The sequence below is a fragment of the Staurois parvus genome, unplaced genomic scaffold (assembly GCF_062004578.1).
Source record: "Staurois parvus isolate SC_StPar_1 unplaced genomic scaffold, SC_StPar_1.0 ptg001185l, whole genome shotgun sequence".
Taxonomy (NCBI): domain Eukaryota; kingdom Metazoa; phylum Chordata; class Amphibia; order Anura; family Ranidae; genus Staurois; species Staurois parvus.
Window position 1 is genome coordinate 482,700 of NW_028318981.1, and position 18,331 is coordinate 501,030.

Sequence of the window (18,331 nt, forward strand, 5' to 3'; positions counted from 1 at the left end):
CATTAGACATGATGACTAATCCCTCAGAGTGAGATAGAATCTACCTTATGGGAACATAGGTCGCAATATAAGCCTACAAGGCATGGTAAGAACCCCTCATAATGGGCACAGCAGGTGTACAGACCCAGGAACTAGGCATCTTAGGAACCCCTCATAATGGGCACAGCAGGTGTACAGACCCAGGAACTAGGCATCTTAGGAACCCCTCGTAATGGGCACAGCAGGTATACAGACCCAGGAACTAGGCATCGTAGGAACCCCTCATAATGGGCACAGCAGGTGTACAAACCCAGGAACTAGGCATGATGGGAATCTCTCATAATGGGCACAGCAGGTATACAGACCCAGGAACTAGGCATCATAGGAAGCCCTCATAATGGGCACAGCAGGTGTACAGACTTAGGAACTAGGCATGATGGGAATCTCTCATAGTGGACACAGCAGGTGTACAGACCTGGGAACTCGGTATTGAAGCTTACACAGGCTTAATGACCCCCCCCCCTACTGAACACTGTATCCTGGGAAGAGAGGAGAAGGTCACATGCTCCTCCTATACCTAGAAGTACCATCTTTTTCAGAGTTCTCTCACAGGTGAACGGAGTAGCAGGGGAATGCAAAAAAGGTGGGTATCAGCAGGCCTGTCCTGAGAATCTGAAGGGTAAAATGCCAGATTCATTTAAATTGCTAAAAACTGTTCTGACCAAAGACGGCAGGCCAAAAGTTTTTTGGTGGGACATGAATCAGAGTTATCACCAAAACTGGAATCACACAAAGTTAATTCAGACAGGAGTTTTATAAATAAACTAATCCCGCACTAATGTCAGATTTGGAGATGGAGACAAACAGGACAATGAATGGAAGGAGATGTCCACATTTGGAGACTCATCAGTGAAGGACACCTAGAACCAAACCCTCCCTCTGTCCCTGCAAGTTCCTGAATTTGGCACATGCCCACTCTACCACCTGGCGGGCTGAAGTCTTTGCTGTGTAGGGTAATGCACATCCCAGATTTGGATAAGAAGGGAGTTTTTGTCTTATTTTTGGAGTTGAGGCCCTGCACCATCGATGGTCACTTCCCTACTGAATCGAAAATGATGCGGTTCTGCTCGGCCTGCTGCTTCTGGTTCTGGTTCTTTGCAATCTCGATCATCTGTCGGAGAATGTGAAATGTCAAGTCAATGGAGATCGGAGGGTCTTCTCTCTTCAATCGGTCAGAGAAGACTTCCAGGAAGGTCCTACCAGATTCCTCTGGCCGGTTCTCCTGGTAGAGGGTCTGGAGAACATCAAGGATGGGTGCCAGGTCCTGGACAGTCATTGGGTGGTCAGTAGACAGGGAACCCTTACTGAGCCTCAACTGTACACGAGAATCACCCGTATTCAACTCTCTCTCCTTCAGAAAATAGAGAAGAGCCTGAGCACCCTCATTGTTTATTAACCCGTCCAGACTTAACCTTGGTCCTTCAAACAGACTCCTGTCCATGGGCCGAGCTTTGACCTGAGCCGTCACAATCAGGTAGCAGGCAAGAAGCATGAATGGAGCTGCCTTCATGGCGGAGTGGCCTCTGGGACCTATGAGGTAAGGGAAATAGAAAAGACACTGAGAAGAACAGATGTAAAGTGTTATGTGGTCAGTCCAACCAAAGTAGATGCCAAGGTGGTGGGTTAAGTCATTCAATGTCTTTGGTCTTGGTAGCCCCAATTTCCTCGCCCTTCCCACCCATATTAATGTTTCAGATGTTCTTTTTCACCTTGGGGTATACCTAACTTTAACTGTTAAAGGATGAGGTTCGGGGGAAGCCCCTCAATATGGGCACAGCAAGTGTGCAAACCTGGAACTCAGCACAGGAATGGTGGGAACCCCTCATAATGGGCACAGCAGGTGTACAGACCCGGGAACTCAGCACAGGGATGGTGGGAACCCCTCATAATGGGTACAGCGGGTGTACAGACCCAGGAACTCAGCACAGGGATGGTGGGAACCCCTCATAATGGGCACAGCAGGTGTACAGACCCGGGAACTCAGCAGAGGGATGGTGGGAACCCCTCATAATGGGGCCAGCAGGTGTACAGACCCGGGAACGCAGCACAGGGATTGTGGGAACCCCTTGTAGTGGGCACAGCAGGTATGCAGATATTTAACTGGTAATGTTTCTGTGAAGTTGGTAGCCTATCCCAATTCTATCCAGGTTGCTCAGTATATAGTTTGGGAAGGTCATTTCACACTACAGGACCAGCTAAGGAACTGGCCGAGAACTAGTATATACAGGGACCCCCACCCCTGCCAATGTATACAGGGACCCCCACCCCTGCCAATGTATGCAGGGACCCCCACCCCTGCCAATGTATACAAAGAGCTCCCTGCCTGCCTAGGGACTTGTAATCCCCCCATACAGGGACCCCTGCCTGCATGTAAGAATTGCTATCAGTGTATACATGGACTCCCTGCCTGTCTGACATTACTCTGGGTAGGCGTGTGGTCCAAGAATCCCAATACGGGGAAGTGAAGACAAGCAGACAACATAGAGACGTGTACAGGAAGATCCGGAAACTATTGGGGGGACAGAAGAGAGTAACGTCCTCGTGAAGGATTTGTGGTGTCTTGGATGTCCATCATGGGAGGTCTATGACACATGTGGGGTCAATCACTTCAGGTGACAATTCCTCCTTATACAGCCCTAGATAAGTACCCCATATACCTTCTCTACCCCCACCTTGCACAGCCCTAGATAAGTACCCCATATACCTCCTCTACCCCCTCCTTGTTCAGCCCTAGATAAGTACCCATATACCTCCTCTACCCCCTCCTTGTACAGCCCTAGATAAGTACCCCATATACCTCCTCTACCCCCTCCTTATACATGCCTAGATAAATACCCCATATACCTCCTCTACACCCTCCTTGTACAGCCCTAGATAAGTACCCCATATACCTCCTCTACCCCCTCCTTGTACAGCCCTAGATAAGTACCCCATATACCTCCTCTACCCCCTCCTTGTACATGCCTAGATAAGTACCCTATATACCTCCCCTACCCCCTCTTTGTACAGCCCTAGATAAGTACCCCATATACCTCCTCTACCCCCTCCTTGTACAGCTCTAGATAAGTACCCCATATACCTCCTCTACCCCCTCCTTGTACAGCCCTAGATAAGTACCCCATATACCTCCTCTACCCCCTCCTTGTACAGCTCTAGATAAGTACCCCATATACCTCCTCTACCCCCTCCTTGTACAGCCCTAGATAAGTACCCCATATACCTCCTCTACCCCCTCCTTATACATGCCTAGATAAATACCCCATATACCTCCTCTACACCCTCCTTGTACAGCCCTAGATAAGTACCCCATATACCTCCTCTACCCCCTCCTTGTACAGCCCTAGATAAGTACCCCATATACCTCCTCTACCCCCTCCTTGTACAGCCCTAGATAAGTACCCTATATACCTCCCCTACCCCCTCTTTGTACAGCCCTAGATAAGTACCCCATATACCTCCTCTACCCCCTCCTTGTACAGCTCTAGATAAGTACCCTATATACCTCCCCTACCCCCTCTTTGTACAGCCCTAGATAAGTACCCCATATACCTCCTCTACCCCCTCCTTGTACAGCTCTAGATAAGTACCCCATATACCTCCTCTACCCCCTCCTTGTACAGCCCTAGATAAATACCCCATATACCTCCTCTACCCCTTCCTTGTACAGCTCTACAGATAAGTACTGCATATACCTCCTCTACCCCCTCCTTCTACAGCCCTAGATAAGTACCCCATATACCTCCTCTACCCCCTCCTTGCACAGCCCTAGATAAGTACCCCATATACCTCCTCTACCCCCTCCTTGCACAGCCCTAGATAAGTACCCCATATACCTCCTCTACCCCCTCCTTGTACATGCCTAGATAGATACCCCATATACCTCCTCTACCCCCTCCTTGTTCAACTCTAGATAAGTACCCCATATACCTCCCCTAACTCCTCCTTGTACAGTCCTAGATAAGTACCCCATATACCTCCTCTACCCCCTCCTTGTACAGCCCTAGATAAGTACCCCATATACCTCCTCTACCCCCTCCTTGTACAGCTCTAGATAAGTACCCCATGTACCTCCCCTACCTCCTCCTTGTACAGCCCTAGATAAGTACCCCATATACCTCCTCTACCCCCTCCTTGTACAGCCCTAGATAAGTACCCCATATACCAACTCTACCCCCTCCTTGTACAGCCCTAGATAAGTACCAAATATACCTCCTCTACCCCCTCCTTGCTCAGCTCTAGATAAGTACCCAATACCTTCTCTACCCCCTCCTTGTACAGCTCTAGATAAGTACCCCATATACCTCCTCTACATTCTCCTTGTACAGCTCTAGATAAGTACCCCATATACCTCCTCTACCCCCTCCTTGTACAGCTCTAGATAAGTACCCCATATACCTCCCCTACCTCCTCCTTGTTCAGCCCTAGATAAGTACCCATATACCTCCTCTACCCCCTCCTTGTACAGCCCTAGATAAGTACCCCATATACCTCCTCTACCCCCTCCTTGTTCAGCCCTAGATAAGTACCCATATACCTCCTCTACCCCCTCCTTATACATGCCTAGATAAGTACCCCATATACCTCCTCTACCCCCTCCTTGTACATGCCTAGATAAGTACCCTATATACCTCCCCTACCCCCTCTTTGTACAGCCCTAGATAGGTACCCCATATACCTCCTCTACCCCCTCCTTGTACAGCTCTAGATAAGTACCCCATATACCTCCCCTACCCCCTCTTTGTACAGCCCTAGATAAGGACCCCATATACCTCCTCTACCCCCTCCTTGTACATGCCTAGATAGATACCCCATATACCTCCTCTACCCCCTCCTTGTACAGCCCTAGATAAGTACCCATATACCTCCTCTACCCCCTCCTTGTACAGCCCTAGATAAGTACCCCATATACCTCCTCTACCCCCTCCTTGTACAGCTCTAGATAAGTACCACATATACCTCCCCTACCCCCTCTTTGTACAGCCCTAGATAAGTACCCCATATACCTCCTCTACCCCCTCCTTGTACAGCCCTAGATAAATACCCCATATACCTCCTCTACCCCTTCCTTGTACAGCTCTACAGATAAGTACTGCATATACCTCCTCTACCCCCTCCTTGCACAGCCCTAGATAAGTACCCCATATACCTCCTCTACCCCCTCCTTGTACATGCCTAGATAGATACCCCATATACCTCCTCTACCCCCTCCTTGTTCAACTCTAGATAAGTACCCCATGTACCTCCCCTACCTCCTCCTTGTACAGCCCTAGATAAGTACCCCATATACCTCCTCTACCCCCTCCTTGTACAGCCCTAGATAAGTACCCCATATACCTCCTCTACCCCCTCCTTGTACAGCCCTAGATAAGTAACAAATATACCTCCTCTACCCCCTCCTTGCTCAGCTCTAGATAAGTACCCAATACCTCCTCTACCCCCTCCTTGTACAGCTCTAGATAAGTACCCCATATACCTCCTCTACCTTCTCCTTGTACAGCTCTAGATAAGTACCCATATACCTCCTCTACCCCCTCCTTGTACAGCCCTAGATAAGTACCCCATATACCTCCTCTACCCCCTCCTTGTTCAGCCCTAGATAAGTACCCATATACCTCCTCTACCCCTCCTTATACATGCCTAGATAAGTACCCCATATACCTCCTCTACCCCCTCCTTGTACATGCCTAGATAAGTACCCTATATACCTCCCCTACCCCCTCTTTGTACAGCCCTAGATAGGTACCCCATATACCTCCTCTACCCCCTCCTTGTACAGCTCTAGATAAGTTTCCCATATACCTCCCCTACCCCCTCTTTGTACAGCCCTAGATAAGTACCCCATATACCTCCTCTACCCCCTCCTTGTACAGCCCTAGATAAATACCCCATATACCTCCTCTACCCCCTCCTTGTACAGCCCTAGATAAGTACCCCATATACCTCCTCTACCCCCTCCTTGTACAGCCCTAGATAAATACCCCATATACCTCCTCTACCCCTTCCTTGTACAGCTCTACAGATAAGTACTGCATATACCTCCTCTACCCCCTCCTTGCACAGCCCTAGATAAGTACCCCATATACCTCCTCTACCCCCTCCTTGTACATGCCTAGATAGATACCCCATATACCTCCTCTACCCCCTCCTTGTTCAACTCTAGATAAGTACCCCATATACCTCCCCTAACTCCTCCTTGTACAGCCCTAGATAAGTACCCCATATACCTCCTCTACCCCCTCCTTGCACAGCCCTAGATAAGTACCCCATATACCTCCTCTACCCCCTCCTTGTACAGCTCTAGATAAGTACCCCATATACCTCCCCTACCCCCTCTTTGTACAGCCCTAGATAAGTACCCCATATACCTCCTCTACCCCCTCCTTGTACAGCCCTAGATAAATACCCCATATACCTCCTCTACCCCTTCCTTGTACAGCTCTACAGATAAGTACTGCATATACCTCCTCTACCCCCTCCTTCTACAGCCCTAGATAAGTACCCCATATACCTCCTCTACCCCCTCCTTGCACAGCCCTAGATAAGTACCCCATATACCTCCTCTACCCCCTCCTTGCACAGCCCTAGATAAGTACCCCATATACCTCCTCTACCCCCTCCTTGTACATGCCTAGATAGATACCCCATATACCTCCTCTACCCCCTCCTTGTTCAACTCTAGATAAGTACCCCATATACCTCCCCTAACTCCTCCTTGTACAGTCCTAGATAAGTACCCCATATACCTCCTCTACCCCCTCCTTGTACAGCCCTAGATAAGTACCCCATATACCTCCTCTACCCCCTCCTTGTACAGCTCTAGATAAGTACCCCATGTACCTCCCCTACCTCCTCCTTGTACAGCCCTAGATAAGTACCCCATATACCTCCTCTACCCCCTCCTTGTACAGCCCTAGATAAGTACCCCATATACCAACTCTACCCCCTCCTTGTACAGCCCTAGATAAGTACCAAATATACCTCCTCTACCCCCTCCTTGCTCAGCTCTAGATAAGTACCCAATACCTTCTCTACCCCCTCCTTGTACAGCTCTAGATAAGTACCCCATATACCTCCTCTACATTCTCCTTGTACAGCTCTAGATAAGTACCCCATATACCTCCTCTACCCCCTCCTTGTACAGCTCTAGATAAGTACCCCATATACCTCCCCTACCTCCTCCTTGTTCAGCCCTAGATAAGTACCCCATATACCTCCTCTACCCCCTCCTTGTACAGCCCTAGATAAGTACCCCATATAACTCCTCTACCCCCTCCTTGTTCAGCCCTAGATAAGTACCCATATACCTCCTCTACCCCCTCCTTATACATGCCTAGATAAGTACCCCATATACCTCCTCTACCCCCTCCTTGTACATGCCTAGATAAGTACCCTATATACCTCCCCTACCCCCTCTTTGTACAGCCCTAGATAGGTACCCCATATACCTCCTCTACCCCCTCCTTGTACAGCTCTAGATAAGTACCCCATATACCTCCCCTACCCCCTCTTTGTACAGCCCTAGATAAGTACCCCATATACCTCCTCTACCCCCTCCTTGTACATGCCTAGATAGATACCCCATATACCTCCTCTACCCCCTCCTTGTACAGCCCTAGATAAGTACCCATATACCTCCTCTACCCCCTCCTTGTACAGCCCTAGATAAGTACCCCATATACCTCCTCTACCCCCTCCTTGTACAGCTCTAGATAAGTACCACATATACCTCCCCTACCCCCTCTTTGTACAGCCCTAGATAAGTACCCCATATACCTCCTCTACCCCCTCCTTGTACAGCCCTAGATAAATACCCCATATACCTCCTCTACCCCTTCCTTGTACAGCTCTACAGATAAGTACTGCATATACCTCCTCTACCCCCTCCTTGCACAGCCCTAGATAAGTACCCCATATACCTCCTCTACCCCCTCCTTGTACATGCCTAGATAGATACCCCATATACCTCCTCTACCCCCTCCTTGTTCAACTCTAGATAAGTACCCCATGTACCTCCCCTACCTCCTCCTTGTACAGCCCTAGATAAGTACCCCATATACCTCCTCTACCCCCTCCTTGTACAGCCCTAGATAAGTACCCCATATACCTCCTCTACCCCCTCCTTGTACAGCCCTAGATAAGTAACAAATATACCTCCTCTACCCCCTCCTTGCTCAGCTCTAGATAAGTACCCAATACCTCCTCTACCCCCTCCTTGTACAGCTCTAGATAAGTACCCCATATACCTCCTCTACCTTCTCCTTGTACAGCTCTAGATAAGTACCCATATACCTCCTCTACCCCCTCCTTGTACAGCCCTAGATAAGTACCCCATATACCTCCTCTACCCCCTCCTTGTTCAGCCCTAGATAAGTACCCATATACCTCCTCTACCCCTCCTTATACATGCCTAGATAAGTACCCCATATACCTCCTCTACCCCCTCCTTGTACATGCCTAGATAAGTACCCTATATACCTCCCCTACCCCCTCTTTGTACAGCCCTAGATAGGTACCCCATATACCTCCTCTACCCCCTCCTTGTACAGCTCTAGATAAGTTTCCCATATACCTCCCCTACCCCCTCTTTGTACAGCCCTAGATAAGTACCCCATATACCTCCTCTACCCCCTCCTTGTACAGCCCTAGATAAATACCCCATATACCTCCTCTACCCCCTCCTTGTACAGCCCTAGATAAGTACCCCATATACCTCCTCTACCCCCTCCTTGTACAGCCCTAGATAAATACCCCATATACCTCCTCTACCCCTTCCTTGTACAGCTCTACAGATAAGTACTGCATATACCTCCTCTACCCCCTCCTTGCACAGCCCTAGATAAGTACCCCATATACCTCCTCTACCCCCTCCTTGTACAGCCCTAGATAAGTACCAAATATACCTCCTCTACCCCCTCCTTGCTCAGCTCTAGATAAGTACCCAATACCTCCTCTACCCCCTCCTTGTACAGCTCTAGATAAGTACCCCATATACCTCCTCTACCTTCTCCTTGTACAGCTCTAGATAAGTACCCATATACCTCCTCTACCCCCTCCTTGTACAGCCCTAGATAAGTACCCCATATACCTCCTCTACCCCCTCCTTGTTCAGCCCTAGATAAGTACCCATATACCTCCTCTACCCCTCCTTATACATGCCTAGATAAGTACCCCATATACCTCCTCTACCCCCTCCTTGTACATGCCTAGATAAGTACCCTATATACCTCCCCTACCCCCTCTTTGTACAGCCCTAGATAGGTACCCCATATACCTCCTCTACCCCCTCCTTGTACAGCTCTAGATAAGTTTCCCATATACCTCCCCTACCCCCTCTTTGTACAGCCCTAGATAAGTACCCCATATACCTCCTCTACCCCCTCCTTGTACAGCCCTAGATAAATACCCCATATACCTCCTCTACCCCCTCCTTGTACAGCCCTAGATAAGTACCCCATATACCTCCTCTACCCCCTCCTTGTACAGCCCTAGATAAATACCCCATATACCTCCTCTACCCCTTCCTTGTACAGCTCTACAGATAAGTACTGCATATACCTCCTCTACCCCCTCCTTGCACAGCCCTAGATAAGTACCCCATATACCTCCTCTACCCCCTCCTTGTACATGCCTAGATAGATACCCCATATACCTCCTCTACCCCCTCCTTGTTCAACTCTAGATAAGTACCCCATATACCTCCCCTAACTCCTCCTTGTACAGCCCTAGATAAGTACCCCATATACCTCCTCTACCCCCTCCTTGTACAGCCCTAGATAAGTACCCCATATACCTCCTCTACCCCCTCCTTGTACAGCTCTAGATATGTACCCCATGTACCTCCCCTACCTCCTCCTTGTACAGCCCTAGATAAGTACCCCATATACCTCCTCTACCCCCTCCTTGCTCAGCTCTAGATAAGTACCCAATACCTCCTCTACCCCCTCCTTGTACAGCTCTAGATAAGTACCCCATATACCTCCTCTACCTCCTCCTTGTACAGCCCTAGATAAGTACCCCATATACCTCCCCTACCTCCTCCTTGTACAGCCCTAGATAAGTACCCCATATACCTCCTCTACCCCCTCCTTGTACAGCTCTAGATATGTCCCCATATACCAACACTACCCCCTCCTTGTACAGCTCTAGATAAGTACCCCATATACCTCCCCTACCCCCCTCCTTGTACAGCCCTAGATAAGTACCCCATATACCTTCCTTACCCCCTCCTTGTACAGCCCTAGATAAGTACCCCATATACCTCCTCTACCCCTCCTTGTACAGCCCTAGATAAGTACCCCATATACCTCCTCTACCCCCTCCTTGTACAGCCCTAGATAAGTACCCCATATACCTCCTCTACCCCCTCCTTGTACAGCCCTAGATAAGTACCCCATATACCTCCTCTACCCCCTCCTTGTACAGCCCTAGATAAGTACCCATATACCTTCCCTACCACCTCATTGTACAGCCCTATATAAGTACCCCATATACCTCCCCTACCCCCTCCTTGTACAGCCCAATATAAGTACCCCATATACCTCCCCTACCCCTCTTTGTACAGCCCTAGATAAGTACCCCATATACCTCCTCTACCCCCTCCTTGTACAGCTCTAGATAAGTTTCCCATATACCTCCCCTACCCCCTCTTTGTACAGCCCTAGATAAGTACCCCATATACCTCCTCTACCCCCTCCTTGTACAGCCCTAGATAAATACCCCATATACCTCCTCTACCCCCTCCTTGTACAGCCCTAGATAAGTACCCCATATACCTCCTCTACCCCCTCCTTGTACAGCCCTAGATAAATACCCCATATACCTCCTCTACCCCTTCCTTGTACAGCTCTACAGATAAGTACTGCATATACCTCCTCTACCCCCTCCTTGCACAGCCCTAGATAAGTACCCCATATACCTCCTCTACCCCCTCCTTGTACATGCCTAGATAGATACCCCATATACCTCCTCTACCCCCTCCTTGTTCAACTCTAGATAAGTACCCCATATACCTCCCCTAACTCCTCCTTGTACAGTCCTAGATAAGTACCCCATATACCTCCTCTACCCCCTCCTTGTACAGCCCTAGATATGTACCCCATATACCTCCTCTACCCCCTCCTTGTACAGCTCTAGATATGTACCCCATGTACCTCCCCTACCTCCTCCTTGTACAGCCCTAGATAAGTACCCCATATACCTCCTCTACCCCCTCCTTGCTCAGCTCTAGATAAGTACCCAATACCTCCTCTACCCCCTCCTTGTACAGCTCTAGATAAGTACCCCATATACCTCCTCTACCTTCTCCTTGTACAGCTCTAGATAAGTACCCCATATACCTCCCCTACCTCCTCCTTGTACAGCCCTAGATAAGTACCCCATATACCTCCCCTACCTCCTCCTTGTACAGCCCTAGATAAGTACCCCATATACCTCCTCTACCCCCACCTTGTACAGCTCTAGATAAGTACCCCATATACCAACTCTACCCCCTCCTTGTACAGCTCTAGATAAGTACCCCATATACCTCCCCTACCCCCCTCCTTGTACAGCCCTAGATAAGTACCCCATATACCTTCCTTACCCCCTCCTTGTACAGCCCTAGATAAGTACCCCATATACCTCCTCTACCCCTTCTTGTACAGCCCTAGATAAGTACCCCATATACCTCCTCTACCCCCTCCTTGTACAGCCCTAGATAAGTACCCCATATACCTCCTCTACCCCCTCCTTGTACAGCCCTAGATAAGTACCCCATATACCTCCTCTACCCCCTCCTTGTACAGCCCTAGATAAGTACCCATATACCTTCCCTACCACCTCATTGTACAGCCCTATATAAGTACCCCATATACCTCCCCTACCCCCTCCTTGTACAGCCCAATATAAGTACCCCATATACCTCCCCTACCCCTCTTTGTACAGCCCTAGATAAGTACCCCATATACCTCCTCTACTCCCTCCTTGTACAGCTCTAGATACATACCCCATATACCTCCTCTACCCCCTCCTTGTACTGCCCTAGATAAGTACCAAATATACCTCCTTTACCCCCTCCTTGTACAACCCTAGATAAGTACCCCATATACCTTCTCTACCCCCTCCTTGTACAGCTCTAGATATATACCCCATATACCTCCCCTACCACCTCCTTGTACAGCCCTAGATAAGTACCCCACATACCTCCCCTACCCCCTCCTTGTACAGCCCTAGATAAGTACCCAATATACCTCCCCTACCTCCTCCTTATAACATTAAATTACAGAATGTCTAATACAGTAACCCAGGTACCTTCTGTACTACCTACCCACTTCCTCCTTCTACAGCCCTAGATAAGTACCCTGTTTACCTCTTCTACCCCCTCCTTCTATAGACCTATAGGTAAGTACTCAATATAACTACCCTACCCCCTCCTCCTACAGTCCTATAGATAAATACCCTATATAACTCCTCTACCCTTCCTTCTATAGACCTATAGATAAGTACCCCATATACCTCCTCTACCCCTCCTCCTACAGTCCTGTAGATTAATACCCTATATTACTCATCTACCCCTCCTTCTATAGACCTATAGATAAGTACCCTATATACCTCCTCTACCCCTCTTCCTACAGCCCTAGCTAAGTACCCTATATACCTCCCCACTCCTTCTCCTACAGCCCTATAGCCATGTACCCTATATACCTCCCCTACCCCTCTTTGTACAGCCCTAGATAAGTACCCCATATACCTCCTCTACTCCCTCCTTGTACAGCTCTAGATACGTACCCCATATACCTCCTCTACCCCTCCTTGTACAGCCCTAGATAAGTACCCATATACCTCCTCTACCCCCTCCTTGTACTGCCCTAGATAAGTACCAAATATACCTCCTTTACCCCCTCCTTGTACAACCCTAGATAAGTACCCCATATACCTTCTCTACCCCCTCCTTGTACAGCTCTAGATAAATACCCCATATACCTCCTCTACCACCTCCTTGTACAGCCCTAGATAAGTACCCCATATACCTCCTCTACCCCCTCCTTGTACTGCCCTAGATAAGTACCAAATATACCTCCTTTACCCCCTCCTTGTACAACCCTAGATAAGTACCCCATATACCTTCTCTACCCCCTCCTTGTACAGCTCTAGATAAATACCCCATATACCTCCCCTACCACCTCCTTATACAGCCTTAGATAAGTACCCCACATACCTCCCCTACCCCCTCCTTGTACAGCCCTAGATAAGTACCCCATATACCTCCCCTACCCCCTCCTTATAACATTAAATTACAGAATGTCTAATACAGTAACCCAGGTACCTTCTGTACTACCTACCCACTTCCTCCTTCTACAGCCCTAGATAAGTACCCTATTTACCTCTTCTACCCCCTCCTTCTATTGACCTATAGGTAAGTACTCAATATAACTACCCTACCCCCTCCTCCCACAGTCCTATAGATAAATACCCCATATACCTCCTCTACCTTCTCCTTCTACAGCCCCTTAAGTAAGTACTTTATTTAACTGTTCTACCCATTTTTCTATAGACCTGTAGGCAAGTACCCCATATACCTCCTCTACCCCTCCTCCTATAGCCCTAGATAAGTACCCCATATACCTCCTCTACCCCTTCTCCTATAGCCCTAGATAAGTACCCCATATACCTCCTCTACCCCTCCTCCTATAGCCCTAGATAAGTACCCTATATAACACCTCTACCCCTCCTTCTATAGACCTATAGGTAAGAATCCTATATACCTTCTATACCCCTCATCCTATAGCTCTAGATAAGTACCTCATATACTGTACCTCCTCCACCTTCTCTTGTTACAGTCCCAGATAAGTACTCTGTATACCTGCTCTACCTCCTCCTTCAGCAGCCCTATAGATAAGTACCCCATTTACTTCCTCCTTCTACAACCTTATATAAGTACCATATATACCTCCCCTACCACCCCTTTTTACAGCCCTATACAGTAGGTAAGTAACACACCTCCCCTACACCCTCCTTCTACATCCCTATAGATAAGCACCCTACACCTCCATAGACCTCCTCTACCTCCTTCCACAGCCCTAGATAAGTACCCCATATACCCCCTCTCCCCCCTCCTTCTACAATCCAAGATAAGTACCCCTCAATCCCATACAACCACTCTTCCTCCTCCAATCCTAAAGTTAAGCACCGCACAAACCCCTACACCTTCTCTTCCCCCTTATTCTACAGCCCAAGATAAGAACCCCATACCCCCCTACCACTCCTCTTCCCTCTCATTTTTACAACCATAACTAGGTACCCCACACTCCTATGCACCCTTTTTACCCTTCTTTCTACAGTCACCCCATATACCTCCTCTACTTCCTCCTACAGCTGTAAATAAATACCCCACACCCCAATACACCCCATCTTCCTTATCCTTGCACAGCTTTAGGAAGTACCCTTTAAAGACATTCTCCCTCCCCTTCTCCTATTTCTACAGCCCTAAATAAATACCCCACACCTCTATACATCCCCTCTTCCTTCTCCATTTACAACCCTAGATGGGTACCCCAATCCCCTATACTTCATCCTACATTGACAACCCTAGATGAGTACCCAAATCCCTCCTACTTCATCCAACATTGGCAACCCAAGATGAGTACCCCAATCCCCTATACTTCATCCTACATTGACAACCCTAGATGAGTACCCCAATCCCCCATACTTCATCCTACATTGACAACCCTAGATGAGTACCCCAATACCCCATACTTCATCCTCCATTTACAACCTTAGATGAGTACCCAAATCCCTCATACTTCATCCTACATTGACAACCCTAAATGAGTACCCCAATCCCCCATGCTTCATCCTACGTTGACAACCCTGGATGAGTACCCCAATCTCCCATACTTCATCCTCCATTTACATTACTAGATGAGTACCCCAATCCCCCATACTTCATCCTACATTTACATCCCTAGATGAGTACCCCAATCCCCCATTCTTCAGCCTACATTTACAACCCTAGATGAGTACCATAATACTTCATACTTCATCCTACATTTACAAGCCTAGATGAGTACCCCAATCCCCCATACTTTATCCTTCATTTGCAACCCTAAATGAGTACCCCAATCCCCTATTCTTCATCCTACATTTACAACCCTAGATGAATACCATAATACCCCATACTTCGTCCTACATTTACAAGCCTAGATGAGTACCCCAATCCCCCTTACTTCATCCTCCATTTACAACCCTAGATGAGTACTCCAATCCCCCATACTTCATCCTCCATTTACAACCCTAGATAGGTACCCCAATTCCCAATACTTCGTCCTACATTTACAACCCTAGATGAGTACCCCAAATACACCATACTTCATCCTCCATTTACAACCCTAGATGAGTACCCTAATCCCCCTACTTCACCCTACATTTGCAACCCTAGGTGAGAACCCCAATCCCCCTACTTCATTCTACATTTACAACCCTAGAACAGTACCCCAATCCCCCTACTTCATCCTCCATTTACAACCCTAGATAAGTACCCCAACCCCCATACCTCATCCTCCATTTACAACCCTAGATGAGTACCCCAATTCCCCTACTTCACCCTACATTTGCAACCCTAGGTGAGTACCCCAATCCCCCATACGTCATCCTACATTTACAACCCTAGAACAGTACCCCAATCCCCCTACTTCATCTTACATTGACAACCCTAGATGAGCACCCCAATACCCCATACTTCATCCTCCATTTACAACCTTAGATGAGTACCCAAATCCCTCATACTTCATCCTACATTGACAACCCTAGATGAGTACCCCAATCTCCCATACTTCTTCCTCCATTTACAATCCTAGATGAGTACCCTAATCCCCCATACTTCATCCTATATTGACAACCCAAGATGAGTACCCCAATCTCCCATACGTCATCCTCCATTTACAATCCTAGATGAGTACCCCAATCCCCATACTTCATCCTACATTTACAATCCTAGATGAGTACCCCAATCCCCCATTCTTCATCCTACATTTACAACCCTAGATGAGTACCCCAATCCCCCATACTTCATCCTACATTTACAACCCTAGATGAGTACCCCAATACCCCATACTTCATCCTACATTTACAACCCTAGATGAGTACCCCAATCCCCCATTCTTCATCCTACATTTACAACCCTAGATGAGTACCCCAATCCCCTATACTTCATCCTACATTTACAACCATAGATGAGTACCCCAATACCCCATACTTCATCCTACATTTACAACCCTAGATGAGTACCCCAATCCCCCATTCTTCATCCTACATTTACAACCCTAGATGAGTACCCCAATCCCCCATTCTTCATCCTACATTTACAACCCTAGATGAGTACCATAATACCCCATACTTCATCCTCAATTTACAACCCTAAATGAGTATCCCAATTCCCCATACTTCTTCCTACATTTACAACCCTAGAACAGTACCCCAAATACACCATACTTCATCCTCCATTTACAACCCTAGATGAGTACCCCAATACCCCTACTTCACCCTACATTTGCAACCCTAGGTGAGAACCCCAATCCCCCTACTTCATCCTACATTTACAACCCTAGAACTGTACCCCAATCCCCTTACTTCATCCTCCATTTACAACCCTAGATGAGTACCCCAATCCCCCATACTTCATCCTCCATTTACAACCCTAGATGAGTACCCAGTCCCCCATACTTCATCCTCCATTTACAACCCTAGATGAGTACCCCAATCCCCCATACTTCATCCTCCATTTACAACCCTAGATGAGTACCCCAATCCCCCATACTTCATCCTCCATTTACAACCCTAGGTGAGTACCCAATCCCCCATACTTCATCCTAATTTACAACCCTAGATGAGTACCCAATCCCCCATACTTCATCCTCCATTTACAACCCTAGATAAGTACCCAATCCCCCATACTTCATCCTCCATTTACAACCCTAGATGAGTACCCCAATCCCCCATACTTCATCTTCCATTTACAACTCTAGATGAGTACCCAATCCCCCATACTTCATCCTCCATTTACAACTCTAGATGAGTACCCAATCCCCCATACTTCATCCTAATTTACAACCCTAGATGAGTACCCAATCCCCCATACTTCATCCTCCATTTACAACCCTAGATAAGTACCCAATCCCCCATACTTCATCCTCCATTTACAACCCTAGATGAGTACCCCAATCCCCCATACTTCATCTTCCATTTACAACTCTAGATGAGTACCCAATCCCCCATACTTCATCCTCCATTTACAGTCCTAGATAACTACCCCATACACCCTTTCTTCCTCCCCCTTCTTCAGCCCCAGGTAAGTACCCCAATCCCCCATATACCCCATTTCAACTCTTCCTTCTGCCTATCTGAGAGTTCTAAATAAGTTCCTGGAACACCCATACACCCCTTGTTCCTCCTTCTTCTGCCCTGCAGACTCATAAATAAATACCCCAAACCCCTAATACACCTCCCTTTCTTCTCCTTCTGCCCTATAGAGTCCTCAATAAGTACTCCACACCCCTTTACACCCCCTTTTCTGCCTCTTTCTGCACTCTAGACTCCCCTTCTCTCTTGGCTCCTATCTTACCTGGGTTTGGAGGTGCAGAGCGCAGCTGGAAGGCAGGATGGTCCCCAGGTGCAGGAGAAGCAGGCAGGTAGACAGGTGCAGGCAGGCAGACAGCTGCAGGCAGGTAGACAGGTGCAGGAGGGATGAGGTCAGTCTGCAGCCAGGCAGTAAGAAAGTTGTGATCCAGATGAAGATAAGATCAGGACAGACAGGTACTGAGCTCTGCTCTCTGCTAACCACTTATATATTAGAATTCTCCCACACTGACGTCACAGCTCTGAGCATCATCCTTCATCACCTCACCAACTGACTGCACACCGGGGAGTCACTGCATCATACCCCCCACCACCACCACCCTCCTCTCTCCATACACCTAATCAGAGACATCTCTACATGTCTGATCACAAAGTCTGCCAGGGGACAGAGCAAAGGAGACTAAGGCTCCAGAGACTCCCACTTCCCCCCAGAGGAGAGGAGAAAGGGGCCCCAGAGACCCCTCCAGAGGATAGGAGACAGGGACCCAGGAGATTCAGAACCCCTAGAAGAGAGGAGACAGGGACCCAGGAGACTGAGATCTCCCCCAGAGGAGAAAAGACAGGGGACCCAGAGAATGAGACCCCCAGAGAAGAGGACAGGGATCCCAAAGGAGAGAAGATACAGGGTCCTTAGAAACTGAGATCTCCACCAGAGGAAAGGAGACAGGAGCCCCAGAGAATA

The 18,331-nt window shown here is 48.2% G+C and overlaps 1 protein-coding gene across 1 annotated transcript; it reads right to left on the reverse strand.

Annotated features, from left to right (window-relative positions):
* Positions 1-774: 774 nt before the first annotated feature.
* Positions 775-17,808, reverse strand: LOC149438516 (UI-like). Its single transcript, XM_089659771.1, has 2 exons — positions 17,636-17,808; positions 775-1,569 (listed from the first exon to the last, which is right to left on the reverse strand). The coding sequence occupies exon 2, from the start codon at positions 1,547-1,549 to the stop codon at positions 1,070-1,072; it is 480 nt and encodes a 159-aa protein (XP_089515897.1). The 5' UTR covers positions 1,550-1,569; positions 17,636-17,808; the 3' UTR covers positions 775-1,069.
* Between the last annotated feature and the right edge of the window lie 523 nt (positions 17,809-18,331).

Coding starts and splice junctions, on each gene's coding strand:
- LOC149438516 (XM_089659771.1), bottom strand. CDS start 1,549: ATGAAGGCAGCTCCATTCATGCTTCTTGCCTGCTACCTGATTGTGACG.